Raw genomic sequence first — 22,248 nt, 5'->3', positions numbered from 1 at the left:
TTGTTGTGCTCGGCTTGGACCCCAATACAGGCTCATAGTATTTTAAAGCATTTTTGAAGTGTTCAAATATAATAAAGCAGAGACATATATAACTTGTAATTTACGTCTCTAAATGAACGAATGATAATTTTTACGAATAGAAAGAAAAAGCAAGTCTGTCCGAAAGGTGATTGTCTATTTGATATTTAAAAGGAAAATGTATAACTATAGTGTATTCATTGTAAACTTAAACCATAATGCATAGATTTGTCTCTGCATGTTTATAACAGTTACAAGTCACTTCTAGAATTAAAGGTCAGCGATCGATTAAAAATTCGTGCAATTAAATTTTGTCAAAAGTGATCGAGATGCCTTTATCAGGTAATTCAAATAATCGCACCCATATATTTTTTTTCCAGAACACGTTTAAGTTAATATCAGAGCCATATAATACATGTTTTATATCTTTGACTATTATGGTAGTAGACTAGTATAGTTTTCTCAGGTTATATTCTCCGTTGATATGTATCTTTCCTTTAAAGTCTTGTTTTTTCTCTAACACTTAGAATAGTATATAGGGACCACTTCCGAAAATAATCTTTCAAAATGCAAATTCAAGTTTTACCCTTTAAAACTTGTATGTCAAATAATTTGACCACATGACAAAAATTTCTACAATAAACATTGGTCACGCTCGACAGATTTCGATGTGAGACAGTAACACGTGCCGTTACAATAGCCAGTGTACACGCATCAGCGCACACATGTATGTCAAATAGGTCAGTTGATTGGAGAAATGTTTCCGAAAACACGACTACCAAAACTAATACCGAATCAAACGCTTTTATCAGAAACATAAATAATACTTGGAGATTTGGTTGCGTATTCAACATTTCAAAAAGTTTATAAACTCTTTAATTCGAGCTAAGAAGCAAAGAATATGCCCGAAATACAAGTTTCCCAATAAATTTCGGCTATCTAGTGATGAAAAAAAAATGAAATAAAAAATAAAAAAAAAAAATTAAAAGTTTTTCGAATTATATAACTATAAGTCTTTTATCTGGCAAGAACACCCCAATTTAGCGGACAAGCAGTCAAGTTATTCTTTTTGCTGTTACTGAATATACCAAGAAAGAAAATAAATCCCGATATTAATTTGAAACTTTGTTACTGAAGACTTTTCCAAGAAAATATTCACATCTCTTGGTAACATGCATGTCGGAACAGAAAATTTGGCATACAGTACTTCAGAACGATGTTCACATTATAATACATTATACCCAACAATTGTGATTACGAATTCCTTCCTTTGTTCGAGAACAATTTTATTTAAATAGAAATCTGTGATTTTACTTTGTCCATTACTTCGACGAACCAGAGCAGGTTAAATATCAACCTGTTTTTTAATTCAAATTGGTTCTCTTCTTCCTCTTTTAGTATACAATAGTCCATCGACATCCCATGATAACATACTGAGTGGCGGATCCAGGATTTTTCGTAAGTGGAGGCCCACTGACTGACCTAAGAGGGGACCCGCTTCAGTCACGGTTCAGTGATTCCCTATATAAGCAACAATTTTTTTCCCAAAAAGGGGGGGGGGGGCAAAATGCATGTTTATTTATGTATAATTGTCATTTTGCTTATTTTCTTTGGTTACATCTTCTGACATCAGACTTTTCTTGAATTGAATTTTAAATGTACGTATTGTTGTGCGTTTACTTTTCTACATTGGCTAGAGGTATAGGGGGAGTTTGAGATCTCATAAACATGTTTAACCCCGCCACATTTTTTGCGCCTGTCCCAAGTCAGAAGCCTCTGGTGTTTGTTAGTCTTGTATTTTTAAATTTTAGTTTCTTGTGTACAATTTGGAAATTAGTATGGTGTTCATTATCACTGAACTTGTATATATTTGTTTAGGGGCCAGCTAAAGGACACCTCCAGGAGCGGGAATTTCTCGTTACATTGAAAACCTGTTGGTGACCTTCCGCTGTTGTTTTTTTTTCTATGGTCGGGTTGATGTCTCTTCGATACATTCTCCATTTCCATTCTCAATTTTATTCTTTCTTATGTTCAATGTAAAAATGTATATAAGTTTAAATTGCAACTATCTATAGTTCCGTAACTATCAAGGCGTATACAAGCATGGTCGTTAAATGCGTATATTTTTGTTAAATCAATTTTTCTTGTATGTTTCAAACTGTCCTTCACTTTTGACAACGAGTACTTACATTTCCCCAAATTTACCATTGGAATTATTTAAATTTTTATGAATAATATTCTTGACACCAGAAATGTTATTTATTAACAGTAATGACTAGTGTATCACTATCGGACACGCAGGACAGAGATGTATATTATCAAATGATTACATATGCACCTGAAAGTTTAAAATGAAAAGATTCAAGTTTTCGGTCGTGTACACTGACAAAAGTGAAATGATGCATGAACTTGCAAGTCCGACAGTAAATCGCTTGAATACTTGGAGGTGTCACCTGCCAATACACCTGGGAGTAATACCTTTAGCCATGCTGGTGATCAGACAAGGGAAGGTCTGAATTTATTTAAATAAGTTTATTACATAAAAGAATTATGGACAAATAAGATTTTTGAAAACAATTTTCACGGAACGTCAGGGGCGGCGTTATGCATTTGCGCCGATCTGCATTCATTTGCGCCGATTTATTTACAGGTAAATAACAGGTAAATTACAGGTGAAATGATATAAGAAGATATCTCTCCATCCCAGTAATGTTATTTTAATTTATCATTAGAGACCTCTTCCTTTAGCCAGTTGTACGTATGTTATGAATTGTCAATCATAACATGTAATATAACTGTTGTCTCCTGCTTAAAATCAAGAAGTAAAAACTAAGATAAAAGCACTTTGTTTATACTAAAATGACGAATTAAATATATATGTACAGCATTCAAATCCATAAAAACGGAGTCCATTCCAATCATAAATCTGTTTTTGCCTAGTATGTATAGTAGGCAACACATCTTATATATTCCTTTCTTATGATTTCGTCTCTTCTATATTTGGCGTAATTGTCGATAAAGAAGGCCATCTTTTCTTTGTCTGGCATAAGTACTGGTGGGGGCATTTCTAGAGTTCGCATTTTCTCACAAGGGAGCTATTAAACCAAGAGTTCCACATGGTGCAGTTGAAATCATCCCTTCGTTAATTTTATGGACGCCATCACGAATTGGTTGACCGTTATGGAATGTGTACTTGTACGTTGTCTACGAATGTATGAAATTTGTCGTCAGAAGGAGCGTCAGAAAATGTCAAACGTGAAGCAGTCATCGATTTCATTTAGGGAAAGGTATGGTAACCCGAAACATTGGGATAGCCATTTACTAATTGCAATGTCACTTGATTTGTCTTTATACTCTGTGCTCGGCCAATGTGAAAGTATGAACTTACCTGTAACTTACCTGTAAATCCAATTAGGAAAAAATATAAAATCGGCGCAAATGAAAAAATGAAATCGGCGCAAATGAAAGAATGAAAATTTTCCAAATCGGCGCAAATGTCATACGCCCATCAGGGGTAATACTTGTACAAGACATTAGTTAATTTTATTTACTTTACATTAAAGTAAATAAACCCAATTCAGGAGCCTGTTATTCAGTGGTTGTCGTTTGTTTATGTGTTACATATTTGTTTTTGTTCATTTATTTTCATAAATAAGGCCGTCAGTTTTCTCGTTGGAATCGTTTTACTTTGTCCTATCGGGTCTTTTTATAGCTTTGTTTATAGTGTTGGAACCCCCCTTTTTTTGGACGATCATGGAATGGGGACATATAGTTGGAACCACCCCTTTTGTGTTGGGTTAGGAACCCACATTTTTAAATGGCTGGATTCAGCCCTGATACCATATCTCCTTAGGCAAAAATAAAAATTATGTTTGTTTCCAACATGTACAATATAGCTTACAGCTTCTTAGAAGCAATTCAAACATTGATGACCTTCTGCTGTTGTCTGCTCTGTAGTCAGATTGTTGTCTTGTTGGCACATTCCCAATTTCCAGTCTCTAATTTTATTACGAAGTATCTGAGAAACAAACCTAACCATGTTAACATTGTATTAAACTGAAATAACCTAAATCACTTAAATTATCTATGAAATAAAATTAAGGTCAGGTCAACCTAACCTGATAGACAAGTAGACCTTGCAAGGTACTCATATACAATACAATGTATCCAATTTCATGTAATAAAATGTAATGGTATATTTTACACTCAGTCACTGAACCACACATCCAGCTCTTTTAGCTTTTATAAATGTAAAGCTCTATTAAAAATAGCTTACATCATCACCCCAAGACTGTAATACATATTTCTTGCATATATACAACCAACTTTCATAACTTTCATGTAAGGCGAGACAAAATAAAATGATACTTTGAAGTACATGTATTGTTTAATATGTTCGACTACTACATGTACAAGTATAAAATGACAGTTTCAGAATGAACAGTAATTTAGATGATTGACAAAAGACATGTAGACTACGGTATTTGAACTACAAATGTATACAGCAAGCTGTCATTTGACTCTAAGTCCAACCAACAACTGTGCCAGGGCTGTAAATCTTGTCTAGGTTGGTGAAACTTCCATCATCATGCATATATGACACTAACCAATAGTGACGGACCGTGCCAGACCCTCATGAAAGGTCAAAAAGGTTTAACACTCCCTGGTGGTACACGAAGCCAACAGTAGCAACGCCAGCATAGAAATTCTTATAATATCCAAATTCTTATTTTAAATGAATAATTATCCAAGGTGAAATCAGATATATATGATCATGATGATGCACTTGTAATATTGACAATGATCATGATGATTGTAAGGTAATCACTGAAACTATGAATTTTCATTATTCCAATTTCCTAATTTTTTTCCTATGAATTGTAAGTTTGCTTTTTGTTCAATTCACAATTTCCTTTTTGTCCAATCAGAACATCCCATCAACATCATGGCATAATGCTGTTAGCTTTATCAACGTTATTTCCAATTGCAATAAGTAACTCAAAATTATGAATGAATCCACCATTTCACAATTTACAGCTACAGGTACAAATGAGGTACCGTATGAGAGTAATTTGGTGACACTATATATTTCCTATGTATATATGATATATATGCCCCTTCATAATCTTGGTGGGAATCATGCTCAAACCAATGTGTTTTCTTATCTACAAAAATATATACATTAAGAATTAAGTATTTATAACATGTATCACATGCGACTTCTATAACATGTATAAAATTAAATAAGTCAATAGCATTAATACTATTTTCTAATTCAGAAATTAATGTGAGGTTTTTCTAATTGCAAAAAATGCGACTGAGTTGTAAACGCAATAGTTTAAACGAGCCTTTTGTGATATTTTATATGAATTTAACAGGATTTTTCACAAAATCGTAAAAATTAAAATCGCATTTAAGTCTAAAATGACAAATTCGCAATAATAAATGCAAGCAATAACTTCTGAATTTACAGTAACTACATGTATTTGATTTGTCATATGTGTAGTAATATGAACCAAGTGATATAGACAGTGGGACGACCGATAAGATACCTTATTGACTGAGGGGCAATAGCTGTCAAATTCACCAAATTCTTTTAATAATACTTTTTTATTTCAAAATAGAATTTGTAGAATAATACTACATACATGACAAAGCAATGGTATGTATAGATTATAACATGCTATAATATGTATATATTTAAGTTCTACAAAATTTAGAGCAAAACATTTAAATCATTGATAACAATTCAGGAGCGGGTCCAGCCATTTTGAAAACCAGGACAAAGGGGGGTTCCAATTACATGTCCCCATTCAAATGCATTGATCCTCAAACAGAGAAAGGGTTCCAACCCCAGGAACCCCCCTCTGGATCCGCGCCTGCAATTTAATGAAACATGCCTGGAAAATTATCTTAAATTTCTTATCACAAAAGTGTAAAAAATTGTCGTTAAGGACGCAATGCTGTCACATCATTTGGAATCAGGGCACAATATCAATATACTCTTTTTTTTGCCCCAGGCAATTTTGAGGTTATTGTATATGCTAACCCACATCTTGAAGGTATTCATAACAAATATGTGATAAATTATAATTATTGTACATCACCCACCAGCAAATGACCAGTGGCTATATAAATAGGTACATCATCATTGTAACATACATGTGAAGATTGGTTGGTTATGAGTTAATATAAAAAATCCAGTGACAAATATTTCATGCAAATTTTAGGACGTGACAGTTATCAATACATTATTAAACATACAATACATATCAGTGGCGGATCCAGGAATTTTCATAAGTGGGGGCCCACTGACTGACCTAAGAGGGGGCCCGCTCCAGTCACGCTTCAATGATTCCCTATATAAGCAACCAAATTTTTTCCCCAAAAGGGGGGGCCCGGCCCCCCTGCCCCCCCCTAAATCCGTCTCTGCATATGAATATTTAGGGTTACTCCATCAGGGGGTTAGGTCTGGTGATAGGCCATCCCCACAACCAAACTATTGTGAATACACACAATGGTTTAGGCAATAAACAGGTGTGTATCCAGCCCTTTTTAAAAGGGGGGATTTAATCCATAGATTATATGTACCTTTTTCAAATCATGCATTGATCTTCCAAAAAAAAGGGGGGGTCCAATCACAAGAACAATTATTTTACGAGCCCAAATTCTTACTTTGCCTTTGAACAAGTTACTGTGTAAGAATGTTGTGTATTAGAACGTCGATTCATAACTGTATTCACACATGTAACAAATGTAAACATTTTTCCTTCAAACACTTGGCCGGATCAATGATTATTCTCATTTCTGATAGGCATGTTTTAAAATATTATTCATTTCTACTCACCAATTGCAATTTCCAGCTCAGCTTATATTGTGCTGTAGTGTCCATCTACCATGTCAACAATTTTGTGTAAAATAAATTTGCCATTTGAAGATGCCGACATGCGACTGGTAAAGAGGGTACGGTAACGTTAAATCGTTTACGGGCGTATTTTCCGTTTTTAATCAAACTTGTCAGATTTGATTAATTATCGTCGGAAAATGTCCCTAATAAATATAGTAATTCAAATTAAACCAGCTTTACTATGCTGTATGCATGTAATATATATAACCTGGTCTTTAAATGTACTTCAGGTACACTGGCCTTTTTCTGCTATAATATTCAAACTTTATCTTTTAACGAAGTCTTCTGGTATGTAATATTTTTTTTATAAAAGGCTCTCGAATTATAGACTAATTAAAAAATAAAGATGGAAAGTTAAACGCATGAGTCTGGCAAAAATGAACGGACAATGGCATGACAGTAAACGGAAAACGAGAAAAGACATAGATTCTAGTTATATATATATATATTTCCCTGCCTCAAATTTACTCAAATGCAATTTATATAGCCAACATTAAAAGTTAAATGATAATGCATTCATTTACAATATTAAAAAATGTTACATCTTAAATTTAATTAAACATAATTATTAAGATCACGCGTTTTCAAGTGTTCACGGCCGACATCCGTAATTATTTAATAAGGGTGTAAAAATAATCTATTGCGTTAACATGACAAATTTTTCACCACTTACGACAGTCTGTAATTGCAAAAACATGTAGTGTAATCACTTGTAAACCTTTAATATAAAGGTTCAGGTGCTTACATTCAATGAATAAATGTTATTTCGGCAATCTGTTGAATTTTTTTTAGTCAATTCGCGGCGGTTTGTTCAGCAGTATGACTTTAAGCTACTTTTTAAAATATACAAAACATGTTAAATAGGATGAAGTAAGAATTCAAATTGAATATTTCTTTTATTTAATTAACATGATTAAAGGGACGTGGTAGACTTTCAGTTAACATAAACCATCTTCTTTCCAATTTTTATTTTATTTTTAAAAGGGTAGCAATCCCTGATAAACAATGGGAAAGTTTCACTCGTTTTGTGTCCAAATGATTAAAATCTGAACACGACTGGACACGGTCTGACAACATCTTGACGTAACTTTTTATCTATGGTCTGTTTTGGTCTGACATGGTCTTAACGGGTCCAAACAACCCGCTAGACGATTCAGTCTTTTCCGTCTTGACACGCCTTTACGAACTGATTTACCTGATGAGGCTATCGATCTGAACGGCGACTTAACGATCTTAAATATCGTGACGAATTTCTCTAGCGGTAAATTCAGTCAATCAAGATGTGATCAGACCAAAATGACCGTTTCAGACTGAAATCGGGCTACTAGTGAAACATACCAAATATAGTTATCCTATTACTCATAATAAGAGAGAAATTAACATTACAAAAAATCTAAACTTTTTTTCAAGTAGTCACTGAAACATGAAAATGAGGTCAAGGACAATGGACATGTGACAGACGGAAATTTCAAAACATAAGGCATCTATATACAAAATATGAAGCATCCAGGTCTTCCACCTTCTAAAATATAAAGCTTTTAAGAAGTTAGTTAACGCCCCCCGCCAACGATGACTATCTCTATGTTGAGTTCTCTGCGACAAAAGTCGTAGGCTCGACAAAAATGGACATTTACCAACATGACCAATTATGGTCCAATATCCAAAGAATAAATATATGGTTGTATTCAGAATATTAAGGAACCCCAAGAATTCAACAAAGTTTAATTTTGGATAATTTGGACCTTAAAGTGAACCAATTTGATAACATGACTCAAAATCCAAAATCTAAAGACACACTTTTCCAGCATATCAAAGAACCCCTTGTATTTAATTTCTGTCAAACTTAAATTAAATTTAATTTTGGACATCAATTTCATGCAATTTAAAACTGTGCCTATTAAAATGCTGATGTAAGGAATATTAATGTTAAGTTTCTGTGGGTGTTACATTTCAATGTTGTGTTTCTGATGTGTCGTAGTTCTCCTCTTATATTTGATGTATTTCCCTGATTTGTTTTTTTCTCTCTCGACTTATGAATGTACAGTATACTACTGTTGCCTTTATTTATTAAACTTTATTATGTATGGCAGTTTCTATTTTAAGACTTTTATGATGTATCTTTAAATGGTTAATTTTGGTTGCAAACTCCATTGGAAATTTGAAATGAGAAAATTACCATATTTTGTTAAAAAATAGGGGAGGGGGGAAACATTTTTTTTTTGGGGGGGGGGGGGTCAATTCAAAACAGCAAAGTGTATTGCACAAAAAATTGAAGATAAATTCAAATTATATAACAAGTTCTAAGTTCTTTGACTACAATTATTCTGTTTCAGAAACCTATTATGTGTCAAATATTTAATTACAATCCAAATTCAGACCTTTATCAAGCGCGAATATTGTGTCCGTTTTTGCCCCAAATGTTTAGGGTTTGACCTCTTCGGTCGTATCTAGCTGCACTCGACTAGGCAAATTTATTCCATTTGTAAAGGGGCATAACTCTAGAACGGTTAAAGTGACTCCACCAAAATTCAAACTTGATCTGACATTTAACACCAACATCAATCAGATAATCATGAATTCTAATAGTTGTTCACAGTTACTTGTTTTTCTCATTTATATAAACATATATATTTATTGAAAAATGCTAAATATATATATAAATCCAATGCAGATTTGTCACAGGTCAGGGATTGGGTTTTGAGTATTTGTTAACATTTCAAACCTATTCATTTTCTGTATGTGCTTGACCCAAATCGTGAACCACTAATTTACTGCTGTTAATCATATTTGTTTTTCATCTAATATTTTTACATAAAAGTACAGGGTAGTAATGTCCTTTTTTGTCAGGCGTCAAACGGTCATTTTCTTAAATTTTTCATCAGACCTAGACATATAATACATATTGTCTGAAGTTTAGTGAATGATTGACGGCAACGAATTATTTGGTTCCGTACTCGAGGGTCATAATGGGTGAACCGTCATGACGAAAAACGGTAAAAAGCTGGACTATTTATATAAGTTATATGTTTAATCCCTTTTTTGATCGCATGTTTTATAAAACTCGAATATGCCTGATATGCTTTACAGATCTGAATACAGACGGAACAACTAAATCTGTGATTTTTTGTCAAGAATCATTGAGTTAAAGTCGTACTCTCCGGGTATATACATGAAATTAACATAAGATGCATTGTTTGAATTAATGAAAATTCAGATTATCATTTTCTTGAAACTTTCGGATGCACAAATAAATTTCCCATGTATGCACATGCACAGATACGTCACCAACGTAGATTAACCAGAATAATCCAGTTGTTACATTCCGATTACCATGATTACTCCGACGAGGAAAGGCAATGGATAGAGGCCGCTGATTTCTGATTGTAATTAACGTGTGCGTACTACCAAATCTACTTTACACAAGCATTATGAGAGTATTGCATGGCATTATTCATTATACTGGAACAAAAATGATAATTTGTTCTATAACTTGTCATGGTGTAAACAAAAAGAAAATATCAAGTCAATATCTTCAAGCATGACTAAAAACAGTGTGGAAAACTGTTAACATGAGTGAAATTTTCAAGTCCAAGGACTATAACTCTGTACAAAATAATCAGACCGAAACAAAAATTTGAACTTGATCTGTAACTTGTCATGATAAAACTATATACCAATTATCAATCAATATCTTCAAGCATGCTGGAAAAAAAGTGTGGAAACATTCTAACATTATATATGATTAATTGTTCTCTAAAATTAGATATGATTAATAGTTCTCTAAAATTAGATAGGATTAATAGTTCTCTAAAGGTGTAACACCACTAATTCGGGCCCGGCCAGAAAGCACATACCAGAAAGTAGTACATATTTAACACAAAATAGTTCCTACGCATGAGTGTAACTTTCAAAATATATAGAATATTTAGGTATTTTTGGCATCAAATGAAAGCTGAAGGACTGGTGATCATTGTAGAACACTTTTGGACTTAAAATTTTGAATATTAAAAAAACTGCACCAAATTTTAAAAAGAGGGTACATTTAGTCTGTTTGTCAGATCTGAAGTACCTGTTTTGGTACATCCGTAGTTACGGGAACCAGTTCTTTCTTATATGCAATTAAAGGTATGTTGATTTTTTCAGTACAAAACACAATAAAGTGTTGCTTTGACATGCAATGATTGCTACTTTATTTGAACTTAAAATGAAAGAGGTGTGCCTGCTTGAAATGGAGGAATTTAACATAGAAAGCAATGGGACCATGAATTAGTGGTGTAATTCCTAAAATTAGATATGATTAATAGTTCTCTAAAATTAGTTATGATTAATTGTTCTCTAAAATTAGATATGATGTATACAATGTATATTTATTTTCAAGTTATAATCAAACATAATTAATAGTTCCTGATATTTTTTCTTTCATTTGTCACTAACTAATATAGATTTGTAACTTATTTATATAATGTCAACAACTTTTGTCTATACACACTGTAATTTAAAGAAATATATACCTTAATAAAAATAGATTATTATCTTTCACTTCATAATTTTTTTTTATGTATATAGCATTCAGAAAATTAGTTTATACAAAATAAAAAACAATTCAAACAATTAACCAGAGAATGTCTTTAAAAAAATGAGTTATCTCTCTTTGTACAGAAATATGGTTTAACATACAAAATGTAGTACTGTAACATCAGATATGAACCATGATTACTCTAGACTACATCATCAAACCAGAACAAAATTCGAACTTGATCTATAACTTGTCATGATAAAACTAAATACCAAATATCAAATCAATATGTTAAAGAACAAAGAAAAAAGTGTGGAAAGCTGATTTGACGGACTGACGGATGAACAGACGGACAAACAGACAGACGGAAGGAGTGCAAACCTAAAGTACCATTCGACTTTAGTAGGGGACTTAAAAATCCGGTTACAAGTAAATAAATATCGTACATGTAAGATGAGATGAAATCTTATAATTGACATAATAAAAAGGTAGATCATTATTAAAACATTAAAACACGAGAAATTATAACACTAATGGTAGTGATGGTTTTTTTCAAATCTAGCTGTACATTTGTTTCATAAAATCATAAAAATGATGCAGATGTTATTTGACAAACTTGAAACCGATCATGTATAAACATTGATGTCAAGATATGGCACGAAGGTTATAAAATAGTAAAGCACAGTAAAGGATACGGCAACACTACTAGTGACGCTTTAATGATTTTACAGCCGGCAGTATAGGATTTCAGAAGAATTCAAAGTCCTCTTCCACCAAAAACTGGGGATGATCTTAGGTGCTTCGGAATGGTAAGCAGATCCCGCTTAACATGTGACACCCGTCGTGTTGCTTATGCTATTAAAGACGGCGACTGAAGATATCAACTATGTTGACTTATTTGTAGAGATCCTTGAGTCTGATGATAATTTTTGCCTGAACAGTTTCTTGATAAATGTAACACACCAAATTACTTCGAAACATGCATTATCATAAATTACTAAACTGAAAAAGTGAGTATCAACTCTGTCAATTATGAAACAAATACCAAGACTTCAAAACTTTATTTTGTTTAATATTGTGGCTTATCAGATATTTACAATTTCAGACAGGTATTGTATATTGATTTTTGTCGAGCCTGTGACTTCTGTTACAAAAGCGAGACGAAGCGATCCTACATTCCGTCATCAGTGGCAACTACAATTATTCACTCTGTGGTTAGAAGTTTTAGAAATTTTAATAATTTTCACAAACTATAATGGATTTCAACCAAACTTGGACAGGAGCTTGCAAAACAATATCCTGTTTATCCGCATTTTACTTATAAATGGACTTAGTTTTTTCTGCCAGTTAACATAACATTCACTGTGGTTAAAGTGTGAAAAATTTTAATAACTTACTGAAACTATCCTGTATTTGTACCAAACTTGGAAAGAATCTTGTTTATGATCAAATGCTAATATCTTGAAGGAAATTTAATTCCTTTTCTTTTCGTATATTACTACGAAATGGACTAAGTTTTTATTCCAGTTAACATTACATACAGTCTGCAGTTAAAGTTTTTAAAACATTTATTAGATTCATAAAGTAGGCGAGACACTGGGTTCCGCGGAACCCTTATGATTGTTTTCAGTCTTTCAGACCATAATGAATGCAACCTGAACTCCTTTTCACAGAACATAAATATGAGAAATCAAAATTCATATTGTCAAAGAAAAAAAATGATGATTGTTATGTTTTATCTCATTCTATCAATTTGACTTATTACTGAATGGAACATGATTTAATGAATAAATTTTGATTTTAAATTACCTTTTCTCTCAGTTGTCCCACCATGGAACATGAAGTTAACAATCAGGGCAAGTCCTCTCTGCCCCGGTTTCTTCTCATACTTATCCTGAAAGATGAATTATTCTAAATAATAAGGATGTTCTTATCCCAGGCTGAAAACCCTAGACCTATTTGGCACAACTTTTTGGAACTTTTGGTCCTCAGTGCTCTTCAACTTTGTACTTGTTTTGGCTTTCGAACTTTTTTCATCCGAGCGTCACTGGTTAGTCTTGTGTGGACGAAACGCAAGTCTGGCGTATTAAATTTAAAACCTGGTACCTTTTGTTAGCCATTATTCGTGTGTTTCTCTGTCCTTTATGTTCTCCCATTTATTTGTATTGTAGTCTTGTCAACTCAATGTAATATTTAACATTGCCATAAAAGCGGAAGGTTTGGCATCCCACAAAACCAGGTTCAACCCACCATATTTTTCTTAAAATGTCCCGTACCAAGTCAGGAAAATGGCCATTGCTATGTTATAGTTCGTTTCTGTGTGTGTTAAATTTTAATGTTGTGTTTCTGTTGTGTCGTTGTTCTACTCTTATATTTGATGTGTTTCCCTCAGTTTTAGTTTGTAACCCGGCTTCGTTTTATTCTCTATCGATTTATGAGTTTCGAACAGCGGTATACTACTGTTGCCTTTAATCATTATTATATAAATGTTGACCATGTTTTGTTATTTATAGTTTCTCTTAAAAATGTATTTAATGTAAACTTATTTGTATCTCATGTATATCTTGCTCTGTTGATGATTTTTGTATGAAGAGTAACTCTCTGTCTACTATAGCTTTTGTAAAACACAAATAAGGGGCAACAATTGTTTTTCAAGCTTTCTAATCTTATAAAGAGACAACTGACTATATAGTTTTCAAGATGATACCCAAAATCAACCAAAATTGGTAAAACATTTTTGGGCAATAACTCGTAAAAGGAGTCATCTGACAGTTTGATTTAAAATGGTATGATGGTATAACCTAAAATCTAAAGCTTTTCTGCCCTTTTCATGGATTGATGTTGAACTCCACTTTCAACACTATTTTGCTAATTCGTGGCAGTCAGTATTTACTGGTGGAGAAGGCAGGAGCACCCGGAAAGAACCACCGACCCTAGTCTACCTCTGTTATATCATATATCTTTTATGGTTTACCTAAAGGGAAGTGTGCTATAATACATTTATGATTTCAATTACTCAAACAGATTTCTTTAACTTTATGGGACCCTGAACGTAAAAAAAAGTTTCAGATTTGGTTTAAGGGTTAGGTTAGAGTTTTGTAGGTTTGAAATAGGGCTAGTGTTAATGTTAGATTTGGTTTTAGGGTAGGGATTAGTTCACAAAATGTAGTTCAGACATAAATGTTTCCTAAAGTACCGCTACTAATGCTTATAAAAGTAAATGTGACGATGGAACACAGATTTCTCTGCTTATACATATTCAGCAATATCCTTAATTTGTTTTAATTTTCAAAGGGAAACTCAAGAAATGCAAAAGCGACTCTTCCATACTTCAACTTGATCTGTACTTGGTGGTAATAAGTATTGTGTATATGTTCTATAACATTCAATTGAAACAAAATAAAGTTAGATTGCAGAAATAGCAAATTTGAAAAATTGTTCACTTATAAGACCCTTATCAAGGGACATAATTAGAGAACGGTATCATTGACCTAATCGAAATTCAAACTTGATCTGTGTTTGGTGGAAATAAGCATTGTCTATAAACCTCATAACATTTTGTTGAAACAAACAAAAGTAAGACAGATGGCCACAGACCACAATTAAATTCTCTATTAGTTCTTTACAACATTTTGTTTCATTAAAAAAATTGCACCTCATCTTTTTGTCAAATTTTCTGTGTGTGTAAAGTACAGTTCTAGTCCAAAAATATATCCAAAATTCAGAAAGATTGCTCCTCTGTATTTTACAAATTTAGCCAATACACATCCATACCTCTATGGACAAGTCAAGAGATGTTCCGAAAACTGAAATATCACCTTTTTGGCCACAGACCACAATTAAATTCTCTATTAGTTCTTTACAACGTTTTGTTTCATTAAAAAAATTGCACCTAATCTTTTTGTCAAATTTTCTGTGTGTGTAAAGTACAGTTCTAGTCCAAAAATATATCCAAAATTCAGAAAGTTTGCTCCTCTGTATTTTACAAATTTAGCCAATACACATCCATACCCCTATGGACAAGTCAAGAGATGTTCCGAAAACTGTAAACATGGCCTAATCACTCTTTCCATATCAAAATCAGTTAAAATAAAACATCCAAAAGTTTATTTCAGCTCTCTTCTTTCATTTCCACCCCAGAAAAACTAATAAATGTATGAGAATGGGAAAGAAAAAAAATAAAGAAAATATACATTATAATTAAAGGGAACTATATTCGTGGACAACGAAAAGCGGGATCATTAATTGTGGTCTTGGGCCAGATAGACTAAATTTTGGATGGACAGACAGACGTACAAACAGATAAACAGTCTAACAAGGGTAAAACTTAATGCCTACTCCACATATACACAGCAGCATCAACATCGATATAAGATGTTATATTGCAATCATTATATGTTAATTTATGACATTAATGTACCAGGTTTGTCATGCACCTAGTACTTTTTGTTGAACATGTGAAGTCTAATCTTCCATATATATAGTCTTTGTAATTTTTCATAATTATATTTATCATTTCAGCCAAAATTAATTATAATGTTGGCTACAATACGATTTCTTAAAGATGAAAACATGTATAAAAAATATCTATTTCGGTAGAGTTTTTGAATAATATCTATGTTGGCAAAAACCGTCAGGAAGTCAAAAAGTCATGTCACCTTATTTATGCATTTTCATGGCGTTGTAGCAAAATCACATTTCTGCACTTAAGTCTCAAGGTTATACCAGACTGCTCATTTATTAATAAAGATAAAGCTATTATAACCTTGCTTTGCAAAGCATACACATTTTGTAATTTTTGTTTGAAAAAATAACAAACATTTCTAGCTTTCCGTGACTTTTCATGAAAATACTTAAATCCAATAAAATAATGTAATATGTAATCACTTACAGACAGAGCTTTACTTTCTATCTCTGACCATTCGCCATCGAATGTGTGGGGTGTTTTACATGTCCCGCAAAAATATTCTGTAATCTGCTCCTCACTTAATTCAATGGATCCTGTCACCAATTCAGGTTTGGTATGTCCACATTCAATTTTTTTCTCGAATTCTACAGTGGACATCTTGAATCGTGTATGTATTATCTTCTCTAACTCATCTGTTACGAAGTCCCCAACGTCTTTGAACAAACCTCTTTTGATGATTGAATCATTCCCGAATTCCAAAACCTGAACCTGAATAAAATTTGGAGATGTCATTACAAGCAATTTTCTTAAATGTGTTTTCTTCTGTAACTCAAAGACTGCAATACCTCCGAAAAGAGCAACTGACTTTTTCTTTTGATTTGGAACAACCACTTCTGCAATTTCATACTTCCGGCTCAGTGACGCAATCAAATGGTTCATTAGATGTGGTGGCTTGAATTTAAATTTGAAACATAACCAAGCTGATTTTTTACAGGTACAGTCTGTCACATTAAATATTTCATAAATGTCACAGTGTGATTCTGTTTTAATCAGGCAAGGTACATAGTAGCAAGGCTTCTCGTCAGCAGTCTCTGACGTGTTTGGACGTATAATGATATCAAATCTCTCCATTACATTCAGAATATGGTCCTTGTGTGTGGAAAACATGTTATCCCTTTTTTTAAATATGTCTTCTAAAACCTCACTATGTAATGTGCCTCTACTGTACAATTCATCCCATTTTTTTCTATTTTTGATACTTATGGCTCTAAATTTCTTTGCAGTAACTATATATCTAAAAGCGTCAGATAACCACTGGGTATCTAAAATAATATAAGAAGGAAGATCTTTGAAATAAACTAAAGCTCTGATCTCGTGGTGAAATTCAAGGAACAATCTTAGTTCTTCATCATTTAGTGGCTTAGGTGTATCACTAGCGATATTCTGAATTTCCTGAAGGGAAATAATAGGTAACTCCTTCTTCTTTTCTTGAAGTTTTGTTTCCAGCTGAATGAATTTTAAAGGATAATCTTTGTTCCATGTTTTCATTTTTCTGGCTAAGTTAAGGATGTCTTCTCGTATTTGCTGGAAAACACTAGGATCATCTTCTGTGTTGGAGATAAAGTATTCTTGCCTTATATGTCTTAGTTCATCTTCTGACATATTCTCCGTATACTTTAATATACTTTCACTGCATGCATCATCAATCTAAAAGAAAAAATTAAGTGTGTTTGCTTTCTCTTTGCAAAACAAAACATTGAAACACTAAAAAATTATCAATCTATATAATGATATTCAAAATTATGGATCGTCAAAGCTGTTCCCCTTTGTACCTTATTTTTGCCTTTTAATTATTTTTATTAGAACATCATTTATGAATTGTGTAGAAGAAACACCGTCTGGCAAACAAAATTTCAATCATTGTTTCTATAACGAGTTAATTGTACTCTTTTTTCAGATATTATTGAAAGATCTAAGTTTCTGTAAACTACTAGAAAATATTGTTATCCTTTAAACACTTTAAACCTTAAAATCTGATAAAGTTATTTTGTTTGAATATTGTCAATATGTTGGTCTAGTATAATATAAATCAGTTCACCATGGTCCTGTACAAATAAACACTAACATCTGACAAAATTGGCAATTTTCAATACCTCTTGTACATCAGAGATCAAAGCATCTTTCCAAGTGCCAACAATAACTATCGGTGGATCAAGATCATCTGATGTTTTCTCGTTAACATCAGATTTATGTCCATCCTTTTCCAGTCTACTGTAACAATGTATAGAATCCATCCACAATTGGAATAAATCTACAAAGAAATGGGTATAAGAATTCTTATCACCATTCATTAAAGTCTTATGTGGTATGATTGATAATAAGACAACAATTCACCAAAGAACAACTGACCAGAAGACTAGTCATCCAGGTTTTCAGATAACAAGAATGTAGAAAAGATATACAATTCACAAAATAATAGTTATTACAAGATAACAAACTGCCTGGCTAAACCAACTTTTCTCAACTTTTAAAATGATCTGTGTCAATCATTTCCATTTATCAATTGATTATTGACCTTTTTATTTAAGTATAATTTAATTTTGGATGTAACACATCTTCTGATTGGCTGACGTTGTTTTGTTTATCAGTTCATAGACATAATTTTGTCATGAGACAGTGATGTCATCAACGGTTTTTCATGATTTACTCCAGTTTAAAATGGAATTAAGAATTAAATTATAAGAAACAACTGTACTATTTTGTCTGCCTATTCGAAATAACATAAAAAAAATGTGGAGCACACTTTAAAATAACCCGATACGCCGGTTATTCAGCGTGCACCACATTTTTGATGTTATTTCTGCATAGACAAAGAAAATATTTCAGTCATTCCTTAAATGAATGAAAGACCCCTGTCAATCAGATCTTCCAATGAGTCAATAAACAATATAAAACTGAACTCTCACTAACAGTGAATAGCAAGATTATCTGGATAGTAGAAACCTTCTGTGAACAACTGACGTTTAAATTATCCGCCTTTAAATGAAATACAGACATTTTAATTTTACTATATATATATATATATCATCAAAATCATTGTCAAAAATAATTATTTCAAATGTAATTAAAGTCCATTGTTCAATCATGGTTTTCTGGCAGATTGGCAGTTAATTGCATTTTTCCATGATGGCAAACAAGTTATGTATATATACTGTCTCTTTTTGTCTGAAAATGTCTTAATTCTTTTGAGTTTGTCTTACTGATTTGGTGTGTCTGAGACACTTTTGTAGATACACATGATTAACCTTCATCAGGAATGCTCAAATTCCAAGATTTGAATGCCAAAGATGTTTTAGATCTAAACATGTTCAGAGCTAAAAGGCACATAATAAATAGAAAATTTCATCAAAGGTGAACTTTGATTGATGAAAATGGAACCTTAATAAATTCTTAATTTATCAAAACACTTAGGAAAGTTATAAATCATGTTTTACATCAAGTTTAATTCAGAATTTTTGAAAATGTCTCATTTTTTCTGAATGTGTTAGAACTATGTTCCAGAATTGATGTAAGACAGATTAAGAATTTCGTCATTAACACTATAAAGTCTAAAGTATCTGAACAATTTTAGAAAAATTGCTAAAATACATCAATTCAATAAAAAGAAGATTTCGAAAACATTTGATTTGGGTTATTAGCAAAGGGATTTACAAAACTTTGTATATCACAATTGACATGATTGAAAAAAGTTAATTTAAAATAAGATTTCAAATATTGTAACACAATTAAGTTAGAATTTTTAATTCCCTGTCAGCCCTGAAATTCACACAAAAAACAGTTTCAGTTCAATGGTTTTTAACACTCAACATTATCTAATTTATAAACAAATCATGATTTGGACGTGTAATCACACATTACAATCCATAAATATCATACTCTGAGAAAACTTGATAAGACATTTAATGTGAGTACAAATTTGTCAATGCCATCATTTATAATTTATGACTTATTAGTTTGAATGTCCTTTTTGACCCATGGGGCGGCTGAGGGCACCCAGGGCGCGGTGCCCTTCTTTTCTGGGCTAACGAGACCACTGAAGTTAATATCTTTAGGCATGATGAAAAAAGAAGCGGAAACTGATTTATTCGGGTCAATTTTCCTAAGGACCATAACTCTGCACAAATCATCAGACCAGAACAAACAAGTCCAAGGACCATAACCTGCACAAAATCATCAGATCCGAACAAAATTCACAGTTGATCTGATCATGATAACACTGTATACCAATTATCAATTTAATATCTTCAAAAAGAAAAAAAGAAGCGGAAAACTGAATATTTGAGTGAATGGACAAAATCATCAGAACAGAACAAAGTTTGAACTTGATCTGTAACTTGTCATGATGAAAATATATACCAAATATCAAATCAATATCTTCAAGCATGGTCGGTCAGACCGATGGAAGGACGGACGGACGGATAGACAAACAGACAGACATAATGCAAACCTTAAGTCCCTTTCGACTTCGTCAGTATGGGACTAATAACTAGGCATTTGGCAGAACCATCAATGATAACAGAACAGGCAAAACCTACTTCAGCTAAGGTAACCATTAAACCTGGCATTCTCGTCATGCCAGACGAAAACTTTAAACCATAAGTCATTTGTGTACAAGATTTGGATTGTCCAACTGGTCTATAGATATAGCTACCTTATGGAAGATATAGAATCACTGACCAGTATCATATACATATAACAGATGTGCGACTGATACATTTGTTCTTTAAACAAAAGCTTAAATTAGCTCTTTAACGTTTGAATTAGGTTTTGGATTTTCAAAATTTTTTCATCAAGCATAACCATCATCACCGAAGAGACATTCGTTGTTGAAGGAATGCATATTTGGATTTGCATTAGTAAAGTAAATCAAATTTATTGACTGATTGTTTTACATGTTTTCTTCTGTACTCATATTACTTGGAGCGAAAGTGTGTATATAGTTCTTGACATCTATTTGAATCTTAAGCTAAGTAAAAATAAAATGAAATGTTAAACATTTTAATTCTCACTTATCGTATCTATATATGAAATTTTACCTTGTGCTTCTTTGTCGCCAGCCTCATTGAGTTTTGTAACAACAAGATAAATTGCATCTGGGGATAAAAAGGTTTGATGTGTATGGTAAAATTCTTCATCTCCTGCAAAATCCCACAAAAATAATGTGGCATACTTCTGTTTGTCATGTAAATCTACATTAGATTTAAGCATGGTTTCAATATCCTTTTTTGCCTGTTCTAATGATTGGTTTGGTTGCTGCGAGGTTACTGGAGGTTCAACTTGAGATTCAGTGGTTACTAGAGGTGTCATTATTTTAGGCTGCTGATATACTGTCCCTGATTTCTTTGATTCATCAAAACTTGTTGCTGGTGTGTTGTCCTTAATAGCAATGTGGGATGCTACTGGTTGCCCTAATGTTCCTTTGTCCTGAAGTTTTTCCTCGTATTCTTTCAATAGTCTTGCATGAATTTCAGATTCTTCATAGTTTCCTATCAATAGAAAATAAAATAATTGGCTTTTTTCCCTTCTTTCTGATATTGTGTCTAAGGGAGATCAGGTGTAGAAAACAACTGGTCTACATCTTTATTGAAATATGCGATTTTGAGATACTATCGTAATTCATTTGTAGGATTTTTCACCTAAAAATGTGTTTTATCTTATAATTAAAACTGTTTCAACATATAATCAAAGTGCTGGATAGCACCTGTGGAAAGTTTGCAACGGTTGATTGTAATATTTCAAATAGGTTGTAAATGTGTAGATTGCGTGGTTAACTTCTTTTCCTACTAAAAAAAAACCCCAACTTTATACAAGAAATAAGTGTGACAGGATGCTGCTACGAAGTCTCCATCCAAACAAAGCTCTCAAAATTAGTCATTCCCATGGTCGCCTGACATCGGGCAAAGTCCAATACAAATTGGTCTGGTCTAGTAAAGTGATATTCACAAGTGACGTCTAGGTATTACATTTGTAAGTCATTCAAATCTTCTTTAAATCATGTACAGTAATATTCATGATTTAGGGGTGGGGATCTAGACAGTTTACAAGTTCTCGAACATGCAGGAGGTTACTAAGGGGTAATAGTGACCCTAGGGGACTAGCCTTTGATTTCATCTGATTTGTTTCATTATTCCGTACAAGAATATATGTTTTCAGTGTGGGGATTTCGACAGTTTTCAAGTTTCAAAAAGAAGGGGTGGATCTTGACTGTTTACAATTTCTCAAAACAGGATGGGGTGGGGTGACACCGAGGGACTCTCCTAATATTTCATTTTATTCGTTTTATTGTCCAATACAAGAATATATATGGTTAAGGGATGGGGATCTCAACCGTTTACAAGT

The 22,248-nt window shown here is 32.7% G+C and overlaps 1 protein-coding gene across 1 annotated transcript in view; it reads right to left on the bottom strand.

Moving 5' to 3' along the window:
• The window catches only part of LOC134691505 (uncharacterized), a 60,079-nt gene that overhangs the window by 8,011 nt on the left and 29,820 nt on the right, over positions 1–22,248 (bottom strand). The window contains exons 7-10 of the mRNA XM_063552042.1: positions 20,946–21,395; positions 18,003–18,160; positions 16,333–17,556; positions 13,251–13,335 (exon numbers count right to left, since the gene is read on the bottom strand). Of these exons, the coding sequence (XP_063408112.1) occupies positions 13,251–13,335; positions 16,333–17,556; positions 18,003–18,160; positions 20,946–21,395 (1,917 nt within the window). The remainder of the gene's footprint in view (positions 1–13,250; positions 13,336–16,332; positions 17,557–18,002; positions 18,161–20,945; positions 21,396–22,248) is intronic.

The sequence above is a fragment of the Mytilus trossulus genome, chromosome 11, assembly GCF_036588685.1.
Source record: "Mytilus trossulus isolate FHL-02 chromosome 11, PNRI_Mtr1.1.1.hap1, whole genome shotgun sequence".
NCBI classification, from domain to species: domain Eukaryota; kingdom Metazoa; phylum Mollusca; class Bivalvia; order Mytilida; family Mytilidae; genus Mytilus; species Mytilus trossulus.
The sequence above is the reverse complement of the archived record's forward strand: the minus strand, read 5'-3'. Positions and strand labels throughout refer to the sequence as shown.